This window comes from Bemisia tabaci, chromosome 8, assembly GCF_918797505.1.
Source record: "Bemisia tabaci chromosome 8, PGI_BMITA_v3".
NCBI classification, from domain to species: Eukaryota; Metazoa; Arthropoda; class Insecta; order Hemiptera; family Aleyrodidae; genus Bemisia; species Bemisia tabaci.
In genome coordinates, this window is record NC_092800.1 from 35,564,607 (window position 1) to 35,587,948 (window position 23,342).

Consider the following 23,342-nt stretch of genomic DNA (forward strand, 5'->3'; position numbering starts at 1 on the left):
AGAGGGCTTCTTCTCTAACTCGTAAAGTGTAGGTTCAACCGCGTTAAATGTGAGTTACTAATTTACAAAGGATCCTAGCAGAACGCCGCAGCTGTCTCAGACGGTCAACTATTCGAGCTCGCGAGTAGGTTTTGAGTATACACAGCCAATTGAAGGCGCCCGGAATGGATGTCAGTGTTGACATCACGCGGTTTAAGCATATCTGCCGCGCCGAATCTTCTGAAAGTGGTCATTTACATTTTTATTGCCCATCTACAATTTTCAGCTGAATTCAGTTTTTTTCTTAGTATTCTGTATTTTTTTCCTGTCTCTTCTTCTTTTTCTTCAGAGTTGGTCCCCTCTCGGAATAAACGATTTAATTGATTGCCATTCAAAACCTGTCAAGCGTCATCAAATCATCATTTGGTGGAATAAAAAGTGTAAATACGCCTAAAGATGAGCATTGAGTTATACAGATGACAGAGTCCATCGCGAAGTGTAGTTACGCCCTTATGCCACTAAGGGGACAGAGTGTCGCTGATTTTTATGTTGTCCAACTACATATCTCTGCTTCTTCCATATTTGATACGCTAATTAGTGATACGCACATATACACTGGTTGCCCCACTGGAGGCACGGATGAAATCAAAGTGGAAGACACCACCCTTTCCACACCGAGGTGAATGACATCATACGTCGTCTTTTTGGAAGGGCGATATCTCTGCTAATAATGGAAGTGGAAACTCGGCGTTCGACTGTTTCAGTCCATCAATAAGGAGAAGTTGGTGATGCCACAGTTACAGTTCTTATCATTGAATTAAAATAAAAATTTGGAGAAAATTTTTCCTGTAAAATGTTCATGAAGCTAGAGCATTTAGATTCTTTCACAGAGAGGAAAATCACGACAATTTATTAGCCATAGGTACCTGATAGAGCTTATTAGGTTTTGAATGTCCGCTCTTCAATCTTCCTTGTCAGCAGTTTTTTTTCTTTGATTTTGGTATTTAACGCTCGGAGTAGTATTATTTGGACCGCGCTTAGCAGAAAGGAACCACACCGAAAAAAATGTGAAGTTGATTTAACATTTTGGATGTAAAAAAAGTGTGAAAGAACTTAAAAGATGCTAAACTACCCACCACAGCAGTTTTTTTTACATCTTGGCATTGCTAAAGTAACGGCTGTAGCGGGTAGTTCGGCATACTATAAGTTCTCGCACACTTTTTCTACATTCAGAATGTTAAATCAACTTCAATTTTTTTTCGGTGCAAGTCGCATCAGCTATCGCAAAATTTTACTGCGCAATTACACGTTTTGCACAAGAGAACGTTTGTGCGGACTCCTTTGAGGAAATCGAAGAATTCACTTCTTGCTTTGCAGAAAATTCATTGAAATTTGCACAAATATCCGCACAGCTGTTTTTATGTAAAAAATTAAAATTCCCAATTAAATTTTCCAACAGCTGATGTGCACGGAGAAAAATCTATGGCTTTATAAACCTACATATTAGTGGTTTATATAGAACACCACTAAGAGTCGAAAACGAACTAATGATTCTCGGTTTGCGAACCATACTAAGGTATCACGTACCATACTAAGGTATCTCATACCACCACTGAGGTATATATCGACGGTGAATCTACCAAACCACGTATCTCGATTTGCGACGTCGCAGACTTCCTGTCATACTTTCTTTTTTAAATGAAAAACTACTTAACGTCCAGTCTTGAAAATTTCTGCGATTTTTCCTCCTCGTGCGGAGAAAATTCTGTGAAAATTTCAAGGAATGATATTGATTTGGTCGACTTCAAAAAAATATAATGTGAGCGTAGATTTTTAAACACCGCAAACGAGATACGTGGTTTGGTAGTTTCACCGTCGATATGTTATTATTATAAGTTGCCTTTACTACTATTAGTGGTGTTCCATATGAACCACTAATTGGTTTTTAAGCCATAGCTTTTTCTCAGTGTGGCCGGATTCCTTTCTACTTAGCGCGGTCCATTTTACAACGCGGTGGTGATACTAGTTTGCCTTCTTCCAAGCAATCACAGAGAGTCTTGTACTCGAGTGCCACCATACCCTGAAAAGCGCCGAGGAAACGCTATCTTCACCGTCTAATCCAGAATCCAGCCTGTGTTCCCTGTCCCTTGTGTGTGTTCAATCAAAGATGTGTTCCAAAGGGCGGACGGCATTCCTTTAGTTCCGCCTTGCCAAGTTTCGTTGCGCTGATTCAGATTTTCCATACACTGGGAAAGAGTTCTTGTCGAGTGAACAGAAGTTCTTGTTAAATATGCCGCGATAGGACTTTCTCGTTGAAACAGCGGGAATTCTCCTCGTATCGTCGTATAGTAGTCCGACTTAGATAAAAACATTGAAAAAATTAGTGAAGTTGATTGAACATTCTGGATGTGAAAAAAGTGTACGAGAACTTATAAAATGCTGAATCACCCGCTACAGAAATTACTGCAGCAATTCCAAGATGTAAAACTGACTGCTATGGTCTGCTATCTGACTGCTGACTGGTATTTCAGCATTTTATAAGTGCTCGCACACGTTTTTTATATCTAGAATGTTAAATCAACTTCATGTCCAGGGCACACGGCTATATTGCTTTAAATAATTTCACTACACGCCTTCTTTTGGCGCAAAAATGAACAAACCCGCTCGAAACCTTTAATTTGGTGCGATACAGAGTTTTTCGTCGAAATCTTATAATTCCGATTTTTCCACCCGCACCGCTACAACCGCTATTCAATTTTCAGCAGTAAAATTCTATCTTAATATCGGAAAAGTTGTGGAACGCGGTGACCCGCGGCAACTCAGCTAGAATTTCATGAAACCCATGGGCCTGTTGCACCGATTTTTTTTAATGCTTAAATCGAAAGAGCTAAGGCTCCTGATGTCACAGGAATTTTCCTGGAGTTTTTTGATCACCGGAAACCCCCAAAAAATCAACTTAAAAACGCCTCAGAATTTGGATTTTCAAAACGGTCGTTTCGGGTCCGCCATACTTGTGACGTGAAATGATATGACAGACCTGGTTTCTTCATCACTTACAATGTATTTTCCCGTAAGGAAATGGCAGCCGCTTTTCAAATGCAAATATCGAGTCAATCGATAATTTTTTGATCAAAATGGAAAGCAGGAATGGATTCCTCGTACGTTTAAATGGTTAAAACCTTCATTAGATAAATAAGAACCGACGGGATAAACCCTATTTTGAAGGAAGACTGTAGTCAATGGGCGATTGTTTACATCTGCTTAGTGATAACAGACATGGACATTAGCTCAATATTTGGCCATTTTCATGAGTTTTTACTTTTTCGTCACTATTTGAAGGTAAGTTTATTTTGTAAATCAATTGTTTAGTGCCTTAGGATCATGTTAAAAGCTGTAAAGGTATACTTTGTTACTTATTAATTCAGATCACACTCCGGCAGTCCAGCGCTCAAACCATGGATGTTCTCTTAATGCGTGTAAATCATTCTTAACTCTTCAACAAACATCTCAATATCATTCAGAACGTTCCCACGTTTTATTAACTTATGTTATTTTAAAATCCTGTGTGTTTTAAATATAACACTATACAGAAAAATTTATCGATAAAGTCTGGTAACCGAAGAAGGATCCTACGTCTACTTTCCTTGCCTCCAGCTTAAACATACCGGTCTCCTCATCTCATCAGTATTGTCAAAGGTAAGTTTTTTTAATCATCAATGATTGATACTATCATTTTGGTGTCTTCAGTGAAGCATTAAAGGGTGAAATAGTAAGCAGTAACAACTGACTCGCTACATCCAGGTTTGAGCGTTGGACTGCCGGAGTGTGATCTGAATTAATAAGTAACAAAGTATACCTTTACAGCTTTTAACATGATCCTAAGGCACTAAACAATTGATTTACAAAATAAACTTACCTTCAAATAGTGACGAAAAAGTAAAAACTCATGAAAATGGCCAAATATTGAGCTAATGTCCATGTCTGTTATCACTAAGCAGATGTAAACAATCGCCCATTGACTACAGTCTTCCTTCAAAATAGGGTTTATCCCGTCGGTTCTTATTTATCTAATGAAGGTTTTAACCATTTAAACGTACGAGGAATCCATTCCTGCTTTCCATTTTGATCAAAAAATTATCGATTGACTCGATATTTGCATTTGAAAAGCGGCTGCCATTTCCTTACGGGAAAATACATTGTAAGTGATGAAGAAACCAGGTCTGTCATATCATTTCACGTCACAAGCACAGAATACATATGGCTCCACCAATCACAAGTGTGGCGGTTGAAAAACAACCGTTTTGAATGGGTCGGTTCCAAAAACAGCTTTTTTTGAGTTTGAGAGGTCATTTCAAGGTTTATTAGTAGCGCCATCGTTCTTTTCGTAAAATTTGCCATAAGAATCAGCCATCAATTTGCAAATCCCCGCACCTTGCAACAGGCCCAGGGCGCTGGTACTCTGCCGTGCTAAGGAAGAATACCGTAAGACCATTCAGGCGTTGCCAAATTTCTTTTGGTTAATCACGAATTTACAGGAACATTTTTAAATCTTTTTCTTCCAATTTTTCGGAGAATTTAGCTCTAAATTTGATCTAAACAGTCTGAAATTTTCAAGGCCAAATATTCATAACTTCCTTTAAAAACAAAAAATGTCTAAGAGGAAATTTGGCAACTCTCGAATGTTCATACGGCGTTTTTCCTTAGCACGGCAGTACCCGGGTTGCGTTCTGCTCGTGGCAGGCGCATTGAGTAAGTTCCGGCTCATTCGCGATTCGCGGAAAAGGAATTCCTTCTGAAGCCACGTGCGTACTTCGCGTACTCATCGAGAGGAAAAATGCCAAGAAATGAGTATTACGTAGCTATTAAATCCTCGTAAGCGAATTCATTTACGAGTGTTGTTCACTAACTAATTGAAAAAATCGAGGACACTGGATAATCGTATAAAGTAGAATAAAAGATTTGTAATCCTAAATATTTATATAAATGAGTCAGCAATTCAATTCGTTAGTTATTTTGCAAGCTTCGATGTCGATCATTCTAATCGATAATTGATGTCAGCAGAGACTGTTCATAAAATACGTAACGCTAAAAATGAAATACTTTGACCTCTTCTTTTGCGTAACCTACTTTCTCGTGACGTTTCCGTAACGGAGGTCTTTACCAGCGGGGCGATTATTGAAACTGATAGACAAAGCGATAGACAAAGATGACATAGGAAGTATAAAGCAATTCTATTGGTTGAAATGGGTGGTTCTCATCGACTAAGGGGGAAAATGATAGACTAACTGTCGGGTTTCTCGTGGGTTGCCGTTACTTAGTCGATTTCCTACCTCCTTTGTCCATTGCAACAACCCGTTTCCACCAATAGGATCCCTCCAAATCCCTTTTGTCGTCTTTGTCTATCGCTTTATCTATCAGTTTCAATAATCGGTCCGCAGGTAGCAAGGAGGTAAAACCCTCAATGGGGCAGAAATTGAAAATCTATGTTACAATTTGTAAATTCAGACTGGAGTTCCTCTACACAGCAATACCTCAAAATAGTCCAAAATCGGTGAAAATCGGCCCCGTATACCTCTTTACATAGGTAATTGCGATGACTAAAATGGAGAAATATAAGGTTGAAGGAAAATTGGCTTTCTTTCGTTTTTGACCGGTGAAATTCCGAGGAATAGTAAAGTAGCACCATGCGACAAGATTATCAAAATAATTTCGCACTTTAGTGCAATAAGCTTTTTTTTTTTTTAACCAAGAAATTGCAATCTTTTTACATCATTGAGTCAATAAATGCCAATTTTGAACGATGATAAAATAGATTCCATGTGTGACAGAGGTACGCAATTTGCACGCAAAGAAAATGCAATACATTTCAATAAGAGTCCTGCCAGTAAGTACACAACACCCCACTACAATTTCAATAATTCCACCATTTAATTGCAGTTTATTGCAACCTTTGCTCCTCGAACGGAAACAGTACGCCAATAAAGGTGCCGCCGGTGAGTTCCGCGTCATTCATTAGCCCAGATTCCTGGGACAAAACAATTCGAAACATTCAATTAGAGAGTTATTTTAGAGGGTTTACTCACCGTGAATCCTATGCCAACCGTCGCGGCGAAGGTGCCCTGCTGAAATTGACCGGTGTTGAATTGCACGAGTAATGAGGTCTTCCCGACCCCGCTGTCGCCCAACAAAATCGTCTGCCGGAAAAAAATAACCATAAAATGAGAACTTTATTACCTCCACACAACCTCTTGACTCGATAAATATATATTCGTCATGTGTGATTGTCTTCGGCGGAAACTTTTTCTCTTTCCGCTGATGATTAGGAAACAGCCCTGCTGCAGTGCTGCCGCCCTAAGGAAGAACGCCGCATGAGCCTTCAGACGTTGCCATATTTCTTTCGATAAGAAGCGAATTTACTGGGAAAATTGTAAATATTTTTCCGAAAAATAATTTTTAGACAATTTTTTTTCGTAATTTAAGCTAGAATATCTAAAATTTCAGGGGAAAAAGTTCATAACTTTCCTCAAAAATACATGTTTTTTCCACGGAAATTTGGTGACTATTGAATGTTCATACGACGTTCTTCCTTCGCACGACAGCCTGTTCGTCAAGCTCTGAAGCACCGAGCACATATACTGCCGTGTTACGGAAAAACGCCGCATGAGCCCTCAGGCGTTGCCAAATTTCCTCTAATAAAACACGAATTTCCTGGTAAACTTAGGAATATTTTCCTTCCAATTTTTTTAAAATAATTTTGTTCGCAATTTAACCTGAAGTTCTTGAAAATTTCAAGGGAAAATATTCATAACTTTTCTCAAAAATTATCATTAAATTGAAGAAAATTTGGCAACTCTCAAATATTCATACGGCGTTTTTCTGTAGCACGGCAGTATAAATCACGGACAAATATAAAAGATTCGTCAAACCAATAAAAATAAAGACGGCAATAAAAACATTCAATTATTCTCAGAGGAAGAGAGCCAGGTTTGTGCCCTTAAATATGCCCTTGGGCGGTCGTCCAGGTAATTTCTTCCTTTAGGGTTGTCCCTTCATATAGAATTTCGCTGGACTCTCTTCGTCCATTCGGCCAACGCGCTCCAACCACATCTCTGCCGTGATAAGTAATGTCGTCAAATTTCCTCTTTGAAAACATTCATTTATGAAGAAAGTTATGAATATTATTCCTCGAAATTTTCAGACTTTTTAAATCAATTTACGAACAAAATCCTGTAAAAAATCGGAGAAGGAATATTCTCAAATTTTCCTTAAAATTCTTGATTTGTCGAAGGAAATTTGGCAACGCCTAATGGCTCATACGTCGTTTTTACTTAACACGGCAGATCTTTTCCCCGACGACCGTGACCCAATTTGCAACATCTTGCACGCCCCAAGCATCCCTGAAGGATTCGCTAGTCTGTCGATCTCGAAGAATAAATCAGCTCCTTTCCACAGACCTTTCATCTCGACCGTGCAAAATCGTTGTTTGGCACGCTTTTCCTTAGCCCCAGTCTCTTGAGCAAGCGTTAACACTGGTCTAAAGATGGTTTTGTTTTACTTTCTCGGGTCATGTCGATGGCAGAACTGCGAAACCAAACATCTTTGTTTGCAACGTGCAGATTTCCTATCGTACTTTTTTCTCTTTTGAAAACTATTTTTTTTTTTAATATATAGGATTTTTATTTAAATATAACGTAACTACTACAAGTATTTCCTTGTTTCTATCTACATGGTTTCAAACTAAAACGAAACAAATTGCATTAATTTTACATGGTAACGTTAGATAATACGATGATTTAAAAACTAGTCAACATTATTTCTTAAAAGCACTCTTAATTTTTTCCCCCTAACAGCAGAATATTCGGTATGGTAAATTTGGTTTTTTTGCTCTTCGTTTTGTATACATTATTTTTGGCCTTCTCAAATAATGTTCACTGAGTGCACGTCTGTTTTCTCCCGACTCTGAGTGACACCTCTTTGGCAGCATAAAGCGAAAAATTGCGGGTACAGAGATTACACCTCACGCCATCGCGCCTTCAATTTTGTAGATGCAGCACGGACATCCATCAAGCATGAATAGTTGTATCTCTGCGCCGTCATCAACACGCGTCCTTTCCTTTGCTCTATTCTTATGTTGTGTTGACTTCGTTTGTCTTATTTGTTGCTTCAAGGGCTATTTGAGCAACATAGCTGATGATAGGAGAAACGTCGACGAAAAACTGTCAAAATCAATGTATTTAAATACAGGTGTTGGGTATTTTTCATTTAAAAAATGAAGTATGACAGAAAGTTTGTAGCGTCACAAACCGATGTTTTTGCAGTTTTGCACTATCGATATTTTGCAGCTTTAAGAATGAGACCCATATCCTTGTGAGCTGAAACCATTGGCGAAGCGTGAACGATCGATTATCGATATTTCTCCATTTGAAGTCATGGTAAAGAATCGATCATCAAGGTGTTCGTTGCGAGTGCCCTGTTTACCGATCCTTTTCCTAGGCTTAAATGGCGGATTAATCGATATATCGCAAATCACGCCAAGCCCACTGACTGAAACGTATGATCAACGTATTCGTATTTGCATCAAACATAAAGGAAGCGGAACGAATTGCCTGCTCGTTAATGATCAAGAAGACAAGTTTTGAATTTCAGCTATTCCATCGTACCAAGGAAAAACGCCGTATGAACCTTCAGGTGTTGCCAAATTTCCTTTTATAAAACGGGAATTGCTTGGAAAACTTATGGATATTTTCCTCCCAATTTTTCAGATAATTTTTTTCGCAATTTTACCCTAAATTCCTAAAAATTTCAAGGAAAAATTCTCATAACTTTCCTCAAAAATAAACATTTTATCGAAGGAAATTTGACAACTCTCGAATTCTCATACAGCTTCCCTCCGGCAGTATTGCGTTTGATATCTTCTCTCCAAAAGTGCGCGTTGAAATTTATTCATGCGTGTGAAGAAAATTTCTACTCGTAAGTGAGCTTTTAAGTTTTCACATATCTTTGAATTCGTCAAAGAGTTTTACGCTACATGGAAAAGTATAATGTTCGAGAATCGACATTAATTGACCATTGAGCATAAACTTCATTAAATATAAAATGTTTCATCACATCGCGGAGAAATCAAGGCAGATTTTGAACTGTTCGTATTGATTTACCCGCATGAATCAGGCATTAAAAACTTACGACGCTCAATGGATCGAGTCAATAGGAGAGGCCGGACAAAATTTGGAAACTTTAAACGCTCATAACTCCATGTATACAAACTTTTGAGGTTCTAAGAGTGGTTTTATTGGTTTCCTCGTTAAATTTTCTTCTAGAAACACCCCTCATAGTTTAAAAAGTGACGAAATAAACATCAAAATTTGCAGTTTTAGTAAAAAAAAATTATGTCCGACCTCTTTAATTGACTCGATCCACTGTGCGGCGTCGCAAACTGAGTTATGAATGTTTTCATCTCATCGTTGTCGGTGATGAGAAAATGTGTAACTGCATGCGCAGCGCTTGATTGCGGTTCCAGCGGTAATCCTGATTTTTTTGCAATCAAGTCGAAGCGATATTTCCTATTTTCTGTGCATTTTTTACACAAAATAGACATTGAAATCTTGCAACGCCGTAAATTGAGGTTTAGGTGTTTTTTATCTTAATGTCGATGATGAGAAAATATGCAACCACGCCTGCGCTCGAGTGTGCTTGCAGCGGTAAACCTGATCTTCTGCCATCAAGTCGAAGCGATAATGTCAAAGGCGCTCTGCGCAACTATTCCACCTCAGAAGTATTTCACAGTATCGAACGTAATTGAAGGCGCTCTATAACGTGTGTAAATTGACTGGTATCGTTTAACCTGTGTTTACCCACTGATCATACAATATGCGATTACTGTTCGCTAGATTTTTGTGAAACTTGGTACTAAATGGCATTGTCTGACGGAAAACTTGAATTCCAGATCAGATTTTCAGAATTCGAGAATCCGAGACACCATAAATGTAGCCGAAAAAGCTACCTTGGCTCTTGTTCGATCGATTTTTGTGAAACTTGGTGGCAGGATATATTTTTGGACGCAAAAGTCGAATATTCAGTCAAATTTACTAAATTTCAAACTCCAATGGGGCGGGAATGGCCTAAAATACCATATTGGCGCTTTGAAATGATACAATTTGGAAATCAAAATATCCATTCCCGTTCATTTTCCATTATAAAATCCATGTCTTCTTTACTCTCTGTATTAGACCTCAGTATGGGCGCGCTTTTCAAATATGTTGTGTTGAAACTGCTTGTTTATTTATTCACGTGGGTTATTATTTTTCCGGAAATTTAGATTTTTTTGCAGTAAACTGTTTTTTTTTTTTTTTTTTTTTTTTTTTTTTTTTTTTTTTTTTAGGAAAATCTTATATCTCCGTAGAATTTGCGAGTATAAGAAAAAGCAAGGTCTCTTTCATAGCCAAGGCTGAACATCACACGTGAGTCGGCGAGGTCCTGTATTATATGCTCACAATCAATACAAATTAAATGCAAAATTTAAAAGGAAAAAACCTCGAAGTATGCACGTTGTTTCTGCAAAGAATGTATCAATTATTGTTAGTACTATCAACTAAATGGCTTTAAGCTGGCCAAAAGTGTTCTTCACCGGAGGTGAAATTGAAGACCTAATGAGGGAGGGGTGTTGTCGCCCGGACAATACTATTAATCAATCCTAGACATTTACAACATCAATTTTTCAAGGAGCAATTTGTCGTGGGACCGATATCATCCGGTGGTTAAAAAATTAATGGCGCAACGATCAATTGGACGTATTTCTACCAAACAGACCTATGTGCAAGTGAGAAATGTGGGGTGTGCTCGTTAGTCTCTGGCCGTAAGAGTGAATGAGAATAATAAAGCGCCAGTGACGTCAACGGAGATGGAGGAACCACCGTCCGCCGCCTTCCCGGCTCCGCTTCGTCTTTAACTCATGAGCCCTGTCCACAACGCTCTCTTGCCATGCCCGCGGCTCATGAGTTCCGCATTCAGTTGCACATAGGTCTGTTTGATAGAATGCAACATCCCGCTTTTCCAATTCTTCAAAAGGAACCACGCCCACTGACCACATTGCTTCTTATGCAGCTTCGACGAGCACACCCCACATTTCTCACTTGCACATAGGTCTCTTTGGTAGAACTACGTCCAATTACAGGGTGTCTATGAGGATGAGAACCCGCAATTTGCAGTATTGATCGTCCACAATCTCGTCGGCCAGCCCGACAGTCTAGCTGAATTAACAAATCGATTCAGCTAGACAAATCGATAAATTTGATCGATGAATCCGTATGTTTGCTCTGCTATTTACTAATCGAGGTCTCTCGATAACAATTCAGTGTTCGATAAATACACAATTTTACGGAGCAGCCCCAGACAATTATAGCAGAAGAAAAACAAGGGGGAAAAACGGGAAACGAGGATAAAATACAACAATAAAGAACCCCGAGACATTTCGACTCAACACTGGAAAAAAAAAAAAAAACACATTGGATCTAGAGTCCAGACTCTTGAAAACATCGACAAGAAAAAATACTCTTGATTCAATCAGATTTAAGCTTAAATCAAGATCCAAGCCTCTTAATTTGAGAAGATATCTTTTTGAGTTAAGCTTAAATCTGATTGAGTCAAGAGTCCTTTTTCTTGTCAATGTTTTCAAGAGTCTGGACCCTAGATCCAATTTGTTTTTTTTTTTCCAGTGAAAACTGAGTCTTTTTCAGTCAGAAAATAAATTAAAATTAAAAAATATCGGTGAAAGAACCTGAGCCCTATACTGCCGTGCTAAGGAAGAACGCCGTATGAACATTCGAGAGTTGCCAAATTTCCTTCGATAAAATGTTCATTTTTTAGGAAAATTATTGATATTTTTCCTTGAAATTTTCAGACACTTTAGATCAAATTACAAAACAAAATTATCTGAGAAATCGGTAGACAAATATTCAAAAAGTTTCCTGAAAATTAGTGATTTGTCAAGGGAAATTTGGCAACGCCTGAAGGCTCATACGGCGTTTTTCCTTAGCACGGCAGTATACATGTTGGTGACCGAGAAAAGGTCTCAGGTTTTTTCATCGATAATTTTTAATTTTCAATTTATTTGCCGACTGAAATTGACTCAACGAAACGTCTCGGGTTTTTTTTTTTTTTTTTTTTTTTTTTTTTTTTTTTTTTTTTTTGTATTTTAGCCTTGTTTCCCGTTTTCCCTTGTCTTTCTCCTGTTTAATGGTCGACCCATCGTCAAGGTTTCATCACAGGAATGAAGGTAAAGAAGAATGAAAGAATGTCCCTCTTTTCGCGGAAAGCGACATTGGTCCTTTGAAGCACGGAGGGCTCAGTGCGAGACATCAAGGAGCAGGAGCCCTGGTAAAAATTGGCGATAAGAGCTGCGTTTCAAAATACCATAGGAATTCTTGTAGCCGGCTAAAGAAGGCCACAGAAAATCATATAGCTGGCTACAGCCACGCGTCCACGCCACGCCACGCGCGTGGCTACGCGTTCTACAGAACGCGTAGAAAATTATACGGCCGGGCTATACGAAGCGATAAAAAATTATGCAGCCGGGCTATAGTTCCTATAGCCGGGCTTTACACTTTATCGCCTGGCTGTTGCTTTTTCGCCATCGATTACAAAAGGCTATAAGAAATTGTGCAGAAATTCGTGTGCTTTGGAAATCATTAAGTTTGATACGGAACCACCTTAATATTTACGAAACACACATTATACAGGGTGATCCAAAAGTCCCTTCCACCCCCTCTAACTTTTTACCTAATTGAGGTAAAGATTTGAAACTTGGGGGATATTCCTAGGTCAAAGGGAGCTACTTTTTGGCCCCCCTAAAATTTTCAGGGGGCCCCCCTTGGGGGGGCAACGGCCCCCAACTTTTAATTTTCAAATGGGAAGACCCCCTTTGTGATAGCTCGTTCGAAAGAGCATAAAAAAAGAAAACTTTTCGCGCAAACCCGAAGTCAATATCTCAAACCGTTTCAAAATGGCGGCCGGTTAAAGTTCAAAATGGCCGAAAATTCACACCGGTTATTTGTCGATGGATCTGCGCGAAAATCGGTATGTAGGGGTATTTTGACACGAGAAAAACGAATTTGACGTTAGATTTTCAAAAAAAATCAAAATTTTCAAAATGGCCGCCGGTTAAAGTTCAAAATGACCAAAAATTGATTTTTTTAGAAATTTAAGTTCAAATGTGTTTATCCTATGCCAAAATACTCTCAAATTCCAAGTTTTAGGCAAATCCATTAGGAAAAAACCGAGGTGACGATTTCCGGCAATTTTAAACTTTAACCGGCGGCCATTTTGAAAATTTTGATTTTTTTGAAAATCTAACGTCAAATTCGTTTTTTTCGTGTCAAAATACCCCTACATACCGATTTTCGCGCAGATCCATCGACAAATAACCGGTGTGAATTTTCGGCCATTTTGAACTTTAACCGGCCGCCATTTTGAAACGGTTTGAGATATTGACTTCGGGTTTGCGCGAAAAGTTTTCTTTTTTTATGCTCTTTCGAACGAGCTATCACAAAGGGGGTCTTCCCATTTGAAAATTAAAAGCTGGGGGCCGTTGCCCCTCCCAATGGGGGCCCCTGAAAATTTTAGGGGGGCCAAAAAGTAGCTCCATTTGACCTAGGAATATCCCCCAAGTTTCAAATCTTTACCTCAATTAGGTAAAAAGTTAGAGGGGGTGGAAGGGACTTTTGGATCACCCTGTATTTTCCTTTAATACATATTTTTTTCCATCAAGTAAAATGAGAATAATCCATACAGGATGTGCAACTGCAAACATTTCAAAATCACGAGTTGTGCTGACTCCACCAGATTAAATATTAGAGCCTAACACAAAGCGGAGTGGCAACGCACTGGCGCCTACAAACCTAACAAGGATACTTCACGCATTGCGCAACGCGTGAAGTATCCCTGTTAGATTTGTAGGCGCCAATGCGCGTTTCGCGCTGGCTGCCCGCCTGCCGCGCCGCAGCGTGCCACGGCGCTTGAAGCAACTATTTCACACCAGAGGTATTGCAAAGTATCATTCGAAACTGAAGGCGCTCTAATATATTAGTAATGGCAGGCATCTATCAAAAGCACGGAGCTTTCCTCGCAAAATAAATCAAGATACTACGGCCCAAAAAGAGAGCAGTATTCTAAAAACTCACTAAGTCCTAGCATCCGTAATTAGCAACGTTTATTATACACTTTATTGTCTGGCTGTTGCTTAATCGCCATCGGCTATAAAAGGCTATAAGAAATTGTGTAGCCGGCTATAGAAGCTATTGGAAATCTTACAGCCGGCTGTAGGTGTATGGTGTTTTGGAACACAGATTCTACTGCCAATTTTTACCGGGGAGGCTCCTTTGTTTATAATAAAGTTTAGTTAAAAGTAAACTTCCTCTTTCTTGAACCAAAAAAGCCCTTTCGTAAATTTTGAGATCCATTTCAAGCGACAAGAGAGCTTGACGGTCACGGAGTTCCGAGTTCCTGTTCCACTAAAGAAAAAAAAAAAAAGAAAAAAAAAACTCCGGCCGTGGAAGCCGTACATGAAACATGAAATTTACAAAGTATTAGACGCCTGCAAATTCTCCATTATAAGGGAATTTTATCAAAATGTGACGGAGAAATCAGGGGAGTTTCAAAGAATGTAATACCTTAAATTTTGCGCAGAAAAAAAGTTACGGCCTATACAAACATACCGTCCGCTCCGGGCTCAGAGGCCAAAAGTTCTGGGAGCTAGAGCCGTAGCTAGACGACTGCTCCACGAGCTACGCCTGGAATTTTCGGCCTCTGAGCCCGAAACGCGGACGGAATGTCTATATAGTCCGTAATTGCGGCTTCCAAGGCCGGAGTTTTTTTCCGCAGTGTGTGTCAACCTTAACTGCATCCTCCAAAAAACAAGATAGCTCCCGTTCGGGCATTTTGTCCCTCACTGAAGGGAGGAAAGGAAACTTGGTGGTAAAACTACTCGGAGCCATCTCGGTGTGATAAGATCTGGAGCCTTGCTTTCTCAGTCACTCGAGCAACGATTAGCCGAGGTAAAATATAGTCTCCGTCGGGGCGAGCCTTTGTCTCGCCTTAGCGCGGAACCGGATTATCGGCTTAGCCTCCGAGCTGGAAGCGAATAAAATCCCGCTTACGGGCGCGTATACGCAACTCGACGATATTTTGAACTGAGCTCGTGGAGCAAGATGTCTCCCGTCGATAGGCCAGAGAGAAAAAGCTGTGATCTTGATCGATGAATATCATTCTTCGCTGAAAAAAAAAAAATCTCGGTGTATTTACTAAGAAAAGGGTAAAATTACCAAGAATTCAGGGTTCTATTTGATCCCAGTTTTTTCTTGGTAAAATTACCATTTATGGAATTGGCCTTTTTATTGAGAAATCTCGGTAAAATTATTGGACTTTCTCGGTAATTTTACTGATCCCCGGTAAAAACGCCAATATTTTTTATCGACTGTGGTAGAATTACCGAGATAAAATGGCAAAGTTACCGGGCATTGATTACCAATAAATGTGGTACCTGAAAAAACAGTAAAAATACCGGCTTTTAGGTAAGCTTATTAGGCTTTCTTGGTAAAATTACCAATAATTGGTAAAAACAAGTGAAATGGTAAAGGTATCAACGGACCTTGGTAAAAACGCCGAGAATTTTCTTTCAGTGTTAAGGGAATGTCTATATTTCCACATGAGCTTGGGAAAGCATAGAGTTAAACGGAGAACAGGGCTCACGTGGAAATACAGATATTATGCTCTCACGTTCGGAGGTTCTCGGATGAACCTCCGAATGGATTGTTCACGTAAAAATTAAATGGTTTAAAAAAACGACCGACAAGTTTCAAATGTACATTCCACAATAGTGGAAAGCTAATTAAATCATGGGGATGCTTGAACTAACGTTTTTTCATTGTAAAATCTACATTGAAACATGCCGGGCACTGTTTTATCCACAAAATTGTTATATCAGCAACTTCATTTTTTCCGTGTTGCGTATTTTGCCGCGCTTAGGAAAAACGCCGTATGAACCTTCAGACGTTACCACACTTCCTTTGATAAAAACTGAAGTTACTAAGATATTTCGAATATTTTTCTTCCCATTTTCCAAGCAATTTTGTTCGCAATTTAATCTGTGATATCTGAAAATTCCAAGGCTAAATCTACGGTTATAGGACATTTCGTCAACGATTTTTTGTCCGCGCACCTGTTTTTTCCAGTAATTTACGTCCACGCGTTTTTTCGGCACGGGAGTTTTGGTCCACGTGCCAGTTGAGACCCAAAGTTAATTGGCTCACTTGTAAATACAAACGACGATTGCTCACGACGTTTTTGGATGAAAGTGTAAAATGTCTTGGAAGAATGAGGGTTTGCTTGTTTTTTTGTTTTGTCTGTTTGGTCCAACGGAGAATAATATATAGTTGAGATTTTGGTAAAAATGAGGGAGCGTCAATTCCATGAGACAAAGTTCACTAAAACTCTCTACACCTCTTTAGTGTAACAGGACTTAATTATATTTCAAGATTTTTCCACCTTGTTATACCTGAACCGGATAAACCTCTATATTTGCCTCAGCTAAAGGCTCTTAGATTGTTCTAGTGTACGATAAGTATCTTGATTTATTTTGAGAGGAAAGATCTGTACTTTTAAAGGATGCCCCTCATTTTTAATAAGTTCAATTTCGTGCAATACTGTGTAACACCTCTGTTGTGAAATAGTTGCTTCAGGCGCCGCCGCACGGTGGGCGGGCGGCCAGCGCGAAACGCGCATTGGCGCCTACAAACCTAAGTGGATACTTCAAGCATTGTGCAATGCGTGAAGTATCCACTTAGGTTTGTAGGCGCCGGTGAGCCTCTCGCGCTGGCAGCACGCCGCTCCGCTCTGTTAGGCTTTAATATTTATACTCGCATAATCAGCGTTTTTTAACTCAGGATTTTGAAATGTTTGCACCTTCTGCATTGATTATTCTTATTTAAATTGATGGGAAAAAATATGTATCAATTTATCAAAGGAGAATAATAATATAATGTGTGTTTATTAAATATTGGTGGTTCCATGTCAAATTTAATGATTTCCAAAGCACTTTAATTTTTTCTTTTACATATTGTGATTTTATTGTGCTGCAGCGGGGTGCACACGCAACGAAACGCTCAAAATTTGACGTATTTGACTCTAAAAGATCGATGTACAAATGGGTTAAAACTAAAGATTGCGTGCTTCTTGGTTTTTTCCCCTCTTTTATTCATTTTTGCAGTTTCTGTCGGCACAACTGCGGCTCATTGACATTAATGTCGCTTGGAAAAGGTTTTACAAATATTTGTCACGTTTTAAAAATATAAATGTTTTCAAAATAAAGTAATAATTTCGTAAAGAAAAAATTAAAAAAATAAAGAAAAGCACCTATACACATATAAGGTATATTGTACATCGAATATTTTAAGGATAGAAATAAAACCAAATATTCACCAATGACAATTTAAAAAGATAATTCAAAAGGAGAAAGTTACAACATTTCATTTAGAACATGAGCAACCATAACAACACCTCCTTCTCTCTCAATTTCTCATTTCCATATTGTCAATATAATTTTATATACATACCGACTAAAATATAACGCTCGGACCAAGTTACCGTTGCTTATTTTACGTGTGGGCGTAAACTACCAGACAATAAAGGTGCGCGGACAAAAAATCGTTGACAAAATGTCCTGAAACCTAAATCTACATATCTTTCTTCCAAAACAGATATTTTATCGGGGGCAGTGGCGTGGCGTGAATTGCGATATATCGATTGTTATGCCATTTAAACCTATGGAAAAGGATCGATAAACAGGGTGTTCGCAGCGAACACCTTAATAATCGATTCTTTACCATACGTTTAAACAGCATAACAATCGATATATCGCAATTCACGCCACGCCACTGATCGGGGAAGCTTCGTCAACGGTTAGAGGCTCATACGGTGTTTTTCCTCATAAAAACTGGAATTAACCACGAAAATTCTAAATATTTTCCTTCCAATTTTTCAGCCAATTTTGTTCGCAATTCAATCTGTAATATCTGGAAATTTTAAGGATAAATCTACATAACTCTTCAAAAATATATATTTTATCGGGGAGCTTTGACAAAGTCTAAAGGCTCATGCGGCGTTTTTCCTCAGAACGGCAGTATTGATCTGGGTCATTCGATAAGGACTCGATAATGAAACCGCTGGGCACCTGCCGAAAGCGCGGATGACTTTTAAACGGGGTGCCACCCAGTTTAGAACTTTCGAGGGCTGTTTGAGGTCCGGAACCCAAGATGGTGATCGAGGAAACCGAGATAAAGGATCCGCTGTTTCGCTCTTGCCTACGTGAAGATGAGGCGATAGCCATTGTCGTCTGACGTCACGTGAGGGGATAAATCTCAGCGGCGCACAGTGGATCGGGTCAACAGGAGAGGTCGGACAAAATTTGAAAACTTTAAACGCTTATAACTCCATTCATACACAAATTTGAGGCTTTGAAAGTGGTACCATCGATTTTCGTGTGAAATTTTCTTTCAGAAACACCCCTTAAAATTTAAAATGTGACGAAATAAACATCAAAATATGCAGTTTTAGTTAACAATTTCATATCCGACCTCTCTGATGACTCGTTCCACTGTGCGGCGGTTCAATGTGGTGATCGTGTAAGTTGCGTGTTTCCTAAAGTAAGGTGGACTACGTTTTGAAACTGCAAGGAACCACTTATTTTGGCTCATTTTAGAAACAAACTAGGTATGTGTCGTCAAATTTCCTATGCTGATGGATGTTTTCATGGATGAGCCAGAAATATTGCGGTTTTTTATTGCAAAGTGCAGTGAAGTAGATGCTGCATGACAAAAATGTCGGTGACTCTGAGACCACCGATGTGGTAGGTGAGTGCTGGTATCACAGTGATCTGCATCAATTCATAACTGCATTGGTACTCTAGATACCAATAATAATCTCTAAATTACCGTATGGTGGTAGTTGGTGTATTGGATCAATTAGTTCGTTTACAGCTCCAATTATTTATAGGTTGCGCCCATTAATTAGTGTGAAATAGAGTACATCCATTTTTCTCTTGCAAGCACTTCATATTGCATCGATGACCGATGTTTCTACATTGTAATTTGAAAACTCACTGATCGATTTGTTTTGGCTCTATTATACTGTCGTGCTGAGGAGGAACGCCGTATGAGCATTCGAGAGTTGCCAAATTTCTTCTTAGAAAATTTTTATTTTAGAAGAAATGTATGCATATTTTTCTTTGAAATTGTCATAATTTTTAGATCAAATTATGGACGAAACCTTATGAAAGATCGGGAGAGAAATATTCATAACTTACGTCTAAAATATACATTTTCTACGAAGAAATTTGGCATCGCATGATGGTTCTCACGGTGTTCTTCTCTAGCACGGCAGTATAATTTGGATGGATTTAATCAGAGTTGCCCTAATTATACCACAAACTACCTATTGTCGCTGCATGTATCCTTTTTTAACAAGAAATCCAAACAATATTCTGCTTTACTGGTTATCAAATGATCTATGAGCCCATTTTGGGGATGTATTAGAAAATAAAGCCTACAAAAATGGTTTGATGTGATAATTACCTTATGAATGACGTCTATTTGTTCCACATGGGGCAAAATTGTAGCAGGCGGCTGGTATCCTGGGTATCCTGTAGGGGAGGGTTCCCTTCTAGGGGGGTCGCCACCCCCTGATTGGGGGTCCAGATAATCGTCAGACGTCTCGAATACGTCGTCACTCATGCTATCGTCCGCCGCAGCCATATCCTAGTCATAACGAAAAACAGATATATATTCGCCGCATTGTCACATGATGAGGCACAAAGTCTTCTGTAAAAAGTAACATCAACTAGAGAAGTGATGGTAGAAGTTTATTTCATCAGCCGCGAAAAATTAAAATCATGAAAAGTGAGGGAGTCATAATCTCACAACGCCGTTGTCAGAACGACCACCATTACTGGTTGTTCTGATAGCGCTACGCTTAGGTCAGTGCGTCAATATTCAACACCGTATATTTTATTTTTTATTCCAAGGCAGAACATATTTTTTTCCTGGCAAAAAATTGATGCTGAACTCGCTCATGCAAAACCTCCGATTTTCTGTTTGTCAAAATTCAGCCTTAATGATATCTTTTTTTCAGCCTTTTCTCACTCTTATTTCCTCTACTTCCCCGAGCGGTACTGATCGCGATGAGTTACAATTTGATCGGAGAATGTATCGCGATTTTATCGCCGTCGATTTATTGCAGCACTATCGGATAAAAAATTGCGATTTCATTACATAAATTTGCAATTTAATTGCGATTTCATTACATAAATTTGCAATTAAATTGCGATTTTATCGACGGAAACTAACGGCAATATAATCGAACAAAAAATCACGATTCAGATAAAATTTCGAATTCATCGAACGCGATTTTATAGAGATAAAATTGCAACGAGTTCGAGGATAATCGCTCAGATGTTGCTGATCCTAGTGATTTTATCGCCAAAAAATTGTATAAAATTGCAACTTAACTTCAAAATATCACGACTTTTCCGTTGAAAAATGCCACTTGGGTCCGCCACATTTAATTATTTAAACACACTTGTAACTTCATTTTTAGACTAAAAAAAAGCCCACAAAATAAATATGTTTCTACTATTTTAATTCTGTATTGGTCAACTCCTTGTTCCCTTCGACTAATACATTCACCTGCGGAATGAGGTGAGAGTGAGAGGGTGGAAGAGGTAGAAGTTTCAGTGACCTTTTTCCAGCCGGAGGAGGCCGTTAAGTTCGCGACCTTCAGACTGTCGCAAAAAACTGACCCTCCTCAAGGTTCATAAAATTCGCATAAAGCATAACGCGAATCCTCATAGCGAAAAGAGTTCATCCTTTTGTATCTAAGGACGCACCTCGCGTTACGCTTTTATGATATCATGAATTTTTATTCTCAAAAAGATTATACATCAAAATGGTTGAGCTGTACTGCCGTGCTAAGGAAAAACGCCGCATGAATCTTTAGGCGTTGCCAAATATCCTTTGAGAAAACTAGAATTTCCTGGTAAACATGTGAATATTTTCTTTCTGATTTTTTACATAATTTTGTTCGCAATTTCACCTAAAGTATCTGAAAATTTCAAGGACATACATTCAAAAAAAATTTCAAAAATTAATATTTTATCGTAGGAAATTTGGCAACTCTCGAATGCTCATACGGCGTTCTTCCTTAGCATGGCAGTGTAGCGATTGAGGTTATATTCCCCACAGACTCACGTATCATACACAATGATTTTTCCTTTATATTGACATTTAATGGCAAGGTTTTTCAGTCTTGTACATTAGTACTCTCATGCCCGCGAAGTAAAATTCTTTTATTCAAATGCGTCCATTCTTCTCGTCTCTAGAAAAGCAAACCAAAGATCTCATAGTTTGGGACGGGACTCAAATGCTCGAAATTTTCATATTGAATTACATTTTTCCCAAACGACAACAGAGGGTGAAGCGATTAATCCCATAAGCTTTGTATTGTCATATTCAATGCTGATGCTACGACTTGTGGTGTCTCAGCTGGAGAATTGGCCTCGCAAGAAACGCCTTCAACCCCAGCGAATATGCAAAATACATTACATCCGCAGTTCGTGAGCCTTTTCGAACACTGAAAATCAAATTAACTTTAAAGAGTTGTAGCTCTCGACCGCTTTAAATATGTGCAATATGTGTTATTTTAGTGTGATGTGGTGAAATCTTTTCGACGGAAAAGTTTTGAACAATTTTTCAACAGAATATTTTTTTCAGCCGAGAAACGAAAGGGATCTCATATTATCACATACACTGATAAGGCTCGAATGATATAAAAAAATAGGTATACGTGTTGTTCTTGGAAAATGACCGAGATTCCATGAATCGTTTTTTACATGCCCGTCAAGACATACAGAATTACTGAGCCCAGTAGCGACAATTCAATTCACACGTATAAAATAAAAATTGAAAAATATTGGTTTAAACAAGATACCGCCACAGACGGGAATTTACTCACGGCCTGCATACAAAATTGAGCCAGATGACTATTTTAGAAAAAACTGCACAAAAGATATCTCGTATCATCAGGCAAAAAGTGTTAACTTGACTTTTTCCGTGCACTATCGAGTCAAAAATATATTCCACCTTTGGTTTTCAAAGAAGATCAAAAATTGATGCTCTTTTTCTGAAAATGACTTCAAAATGGATAGGTTCCTGTTGGCGCAATTATTTTACTTAAATGTAGAAAATATTTATTCAGGTTAATGTTATATGTATGAGAATTATTTTACAAATTTACAAATTGATCGTCCTTTTTGTAAAGGAGGGGGGGGCGATATTCATATTGATGGTAAACTATAAAAAAAGTAAACTTGCAATCTCAAGAATTCCTGCACCTATGCTATTTTTTGTTAGTTTTTTGTTTTTAAGGAAAACAACTTAATTTCCTTAAATTGTAACGGAACATTTTCCCTTGTTCTAAGAAAAAGAGGACAAAATTGTGTGCAAATGACGAAGATCATTCGTCTATCAAAAACGTAAAATAAAACAGGAAATCTTCTTCGTTGCAAATCCAAATTCGTGATTATCTACTCCCACCATTCATATTTTGTTTTGTATTAATAGGGTACGGATTTTTCCGGAAAAATTGGGAAAATGAAGGCTCCTTTTACGTGCTTGTGAATACACTGAAAAAAAGTTAGGGCTATGTAGACAAATCGTCCGTTTCGGGCTTAGAATCCGAAACTTCCGGGTGCTGGAGCCGTAACTTCGATGACTCCGGGTGCTACGCCCGGAAGTTTCGGCCTCTGAGCCCGGAACGTGGACGGTATGTCTATATAGCCCGTAAGTATGAATTCCACTGCCGGAGTTTTAGTGTATTTTCCGGAGAAAATACATTATTTCTTTTTTTCAGTGTAAAAATGTTCCTCGAATCTGTGTGATCAATAAAAAGAGATCGATTCGTTTGATTTTCCAAGAGGCAAAATTCCTTTTAAAAAAAATGTATCTTCCGCAATTGCAAGTATAGTTTCATCCCTGGCTTTGCGCCTGTTTCACGGCGGTTTTAGCGTCCGTCACATTAAATTTTAAGCAAAGCTTCTAGTCTTAGTTGACACCAGTGGCGAGGCAAGAATGATCGATTTTCGATAATTCCCCGTTTGAAGCTGTGGTAAAGAATCGATCGGAAAGGTGTTCGCTACGAACACCCTGTTCATCGATCCTTTTCCATTGGTTTAAATGGCGGACCGATCGATGTATCGCAAAGCTCGCCTCGTGACTGGTTGACACGGCACGCGCAGTGCAAGCAAACTGCCTAATTGGATTATT

The 23,342-nt window shown here is 38.7% G+C and overlaps 1 protein-coding gene across 1 annotated transcript in view; it reads right to left on the reverse strand.

Annotated features, from left to right (window-relative positions):
- The window catches only part of LOC140223814 (ras-related protein Rab-26-like), a 44,877-nt gene that overhangs the window by 14,378 nt on the left and 7,157 nt on the right, over positions 1-23,342 (reverse strand). The window contains exons 2-3 of the mRNA XM_072303666.1: positions 19,599-19,781; positions 6,063-6,173 (exon numbers count right to left, since the gene is read on the reverse strand). Of these exons, the coding sequence (XP_072159767.1) occupies positions 6,063-6,173; positions 19,599-19,778 (291 nt within the window). The 5' untranslated portion in view covers positions 19,779-19,781. The remainder of the gene's footprint in view (positions 1-6,062; positions 6,174-19,598; positions 19,782-23,342) is intronic.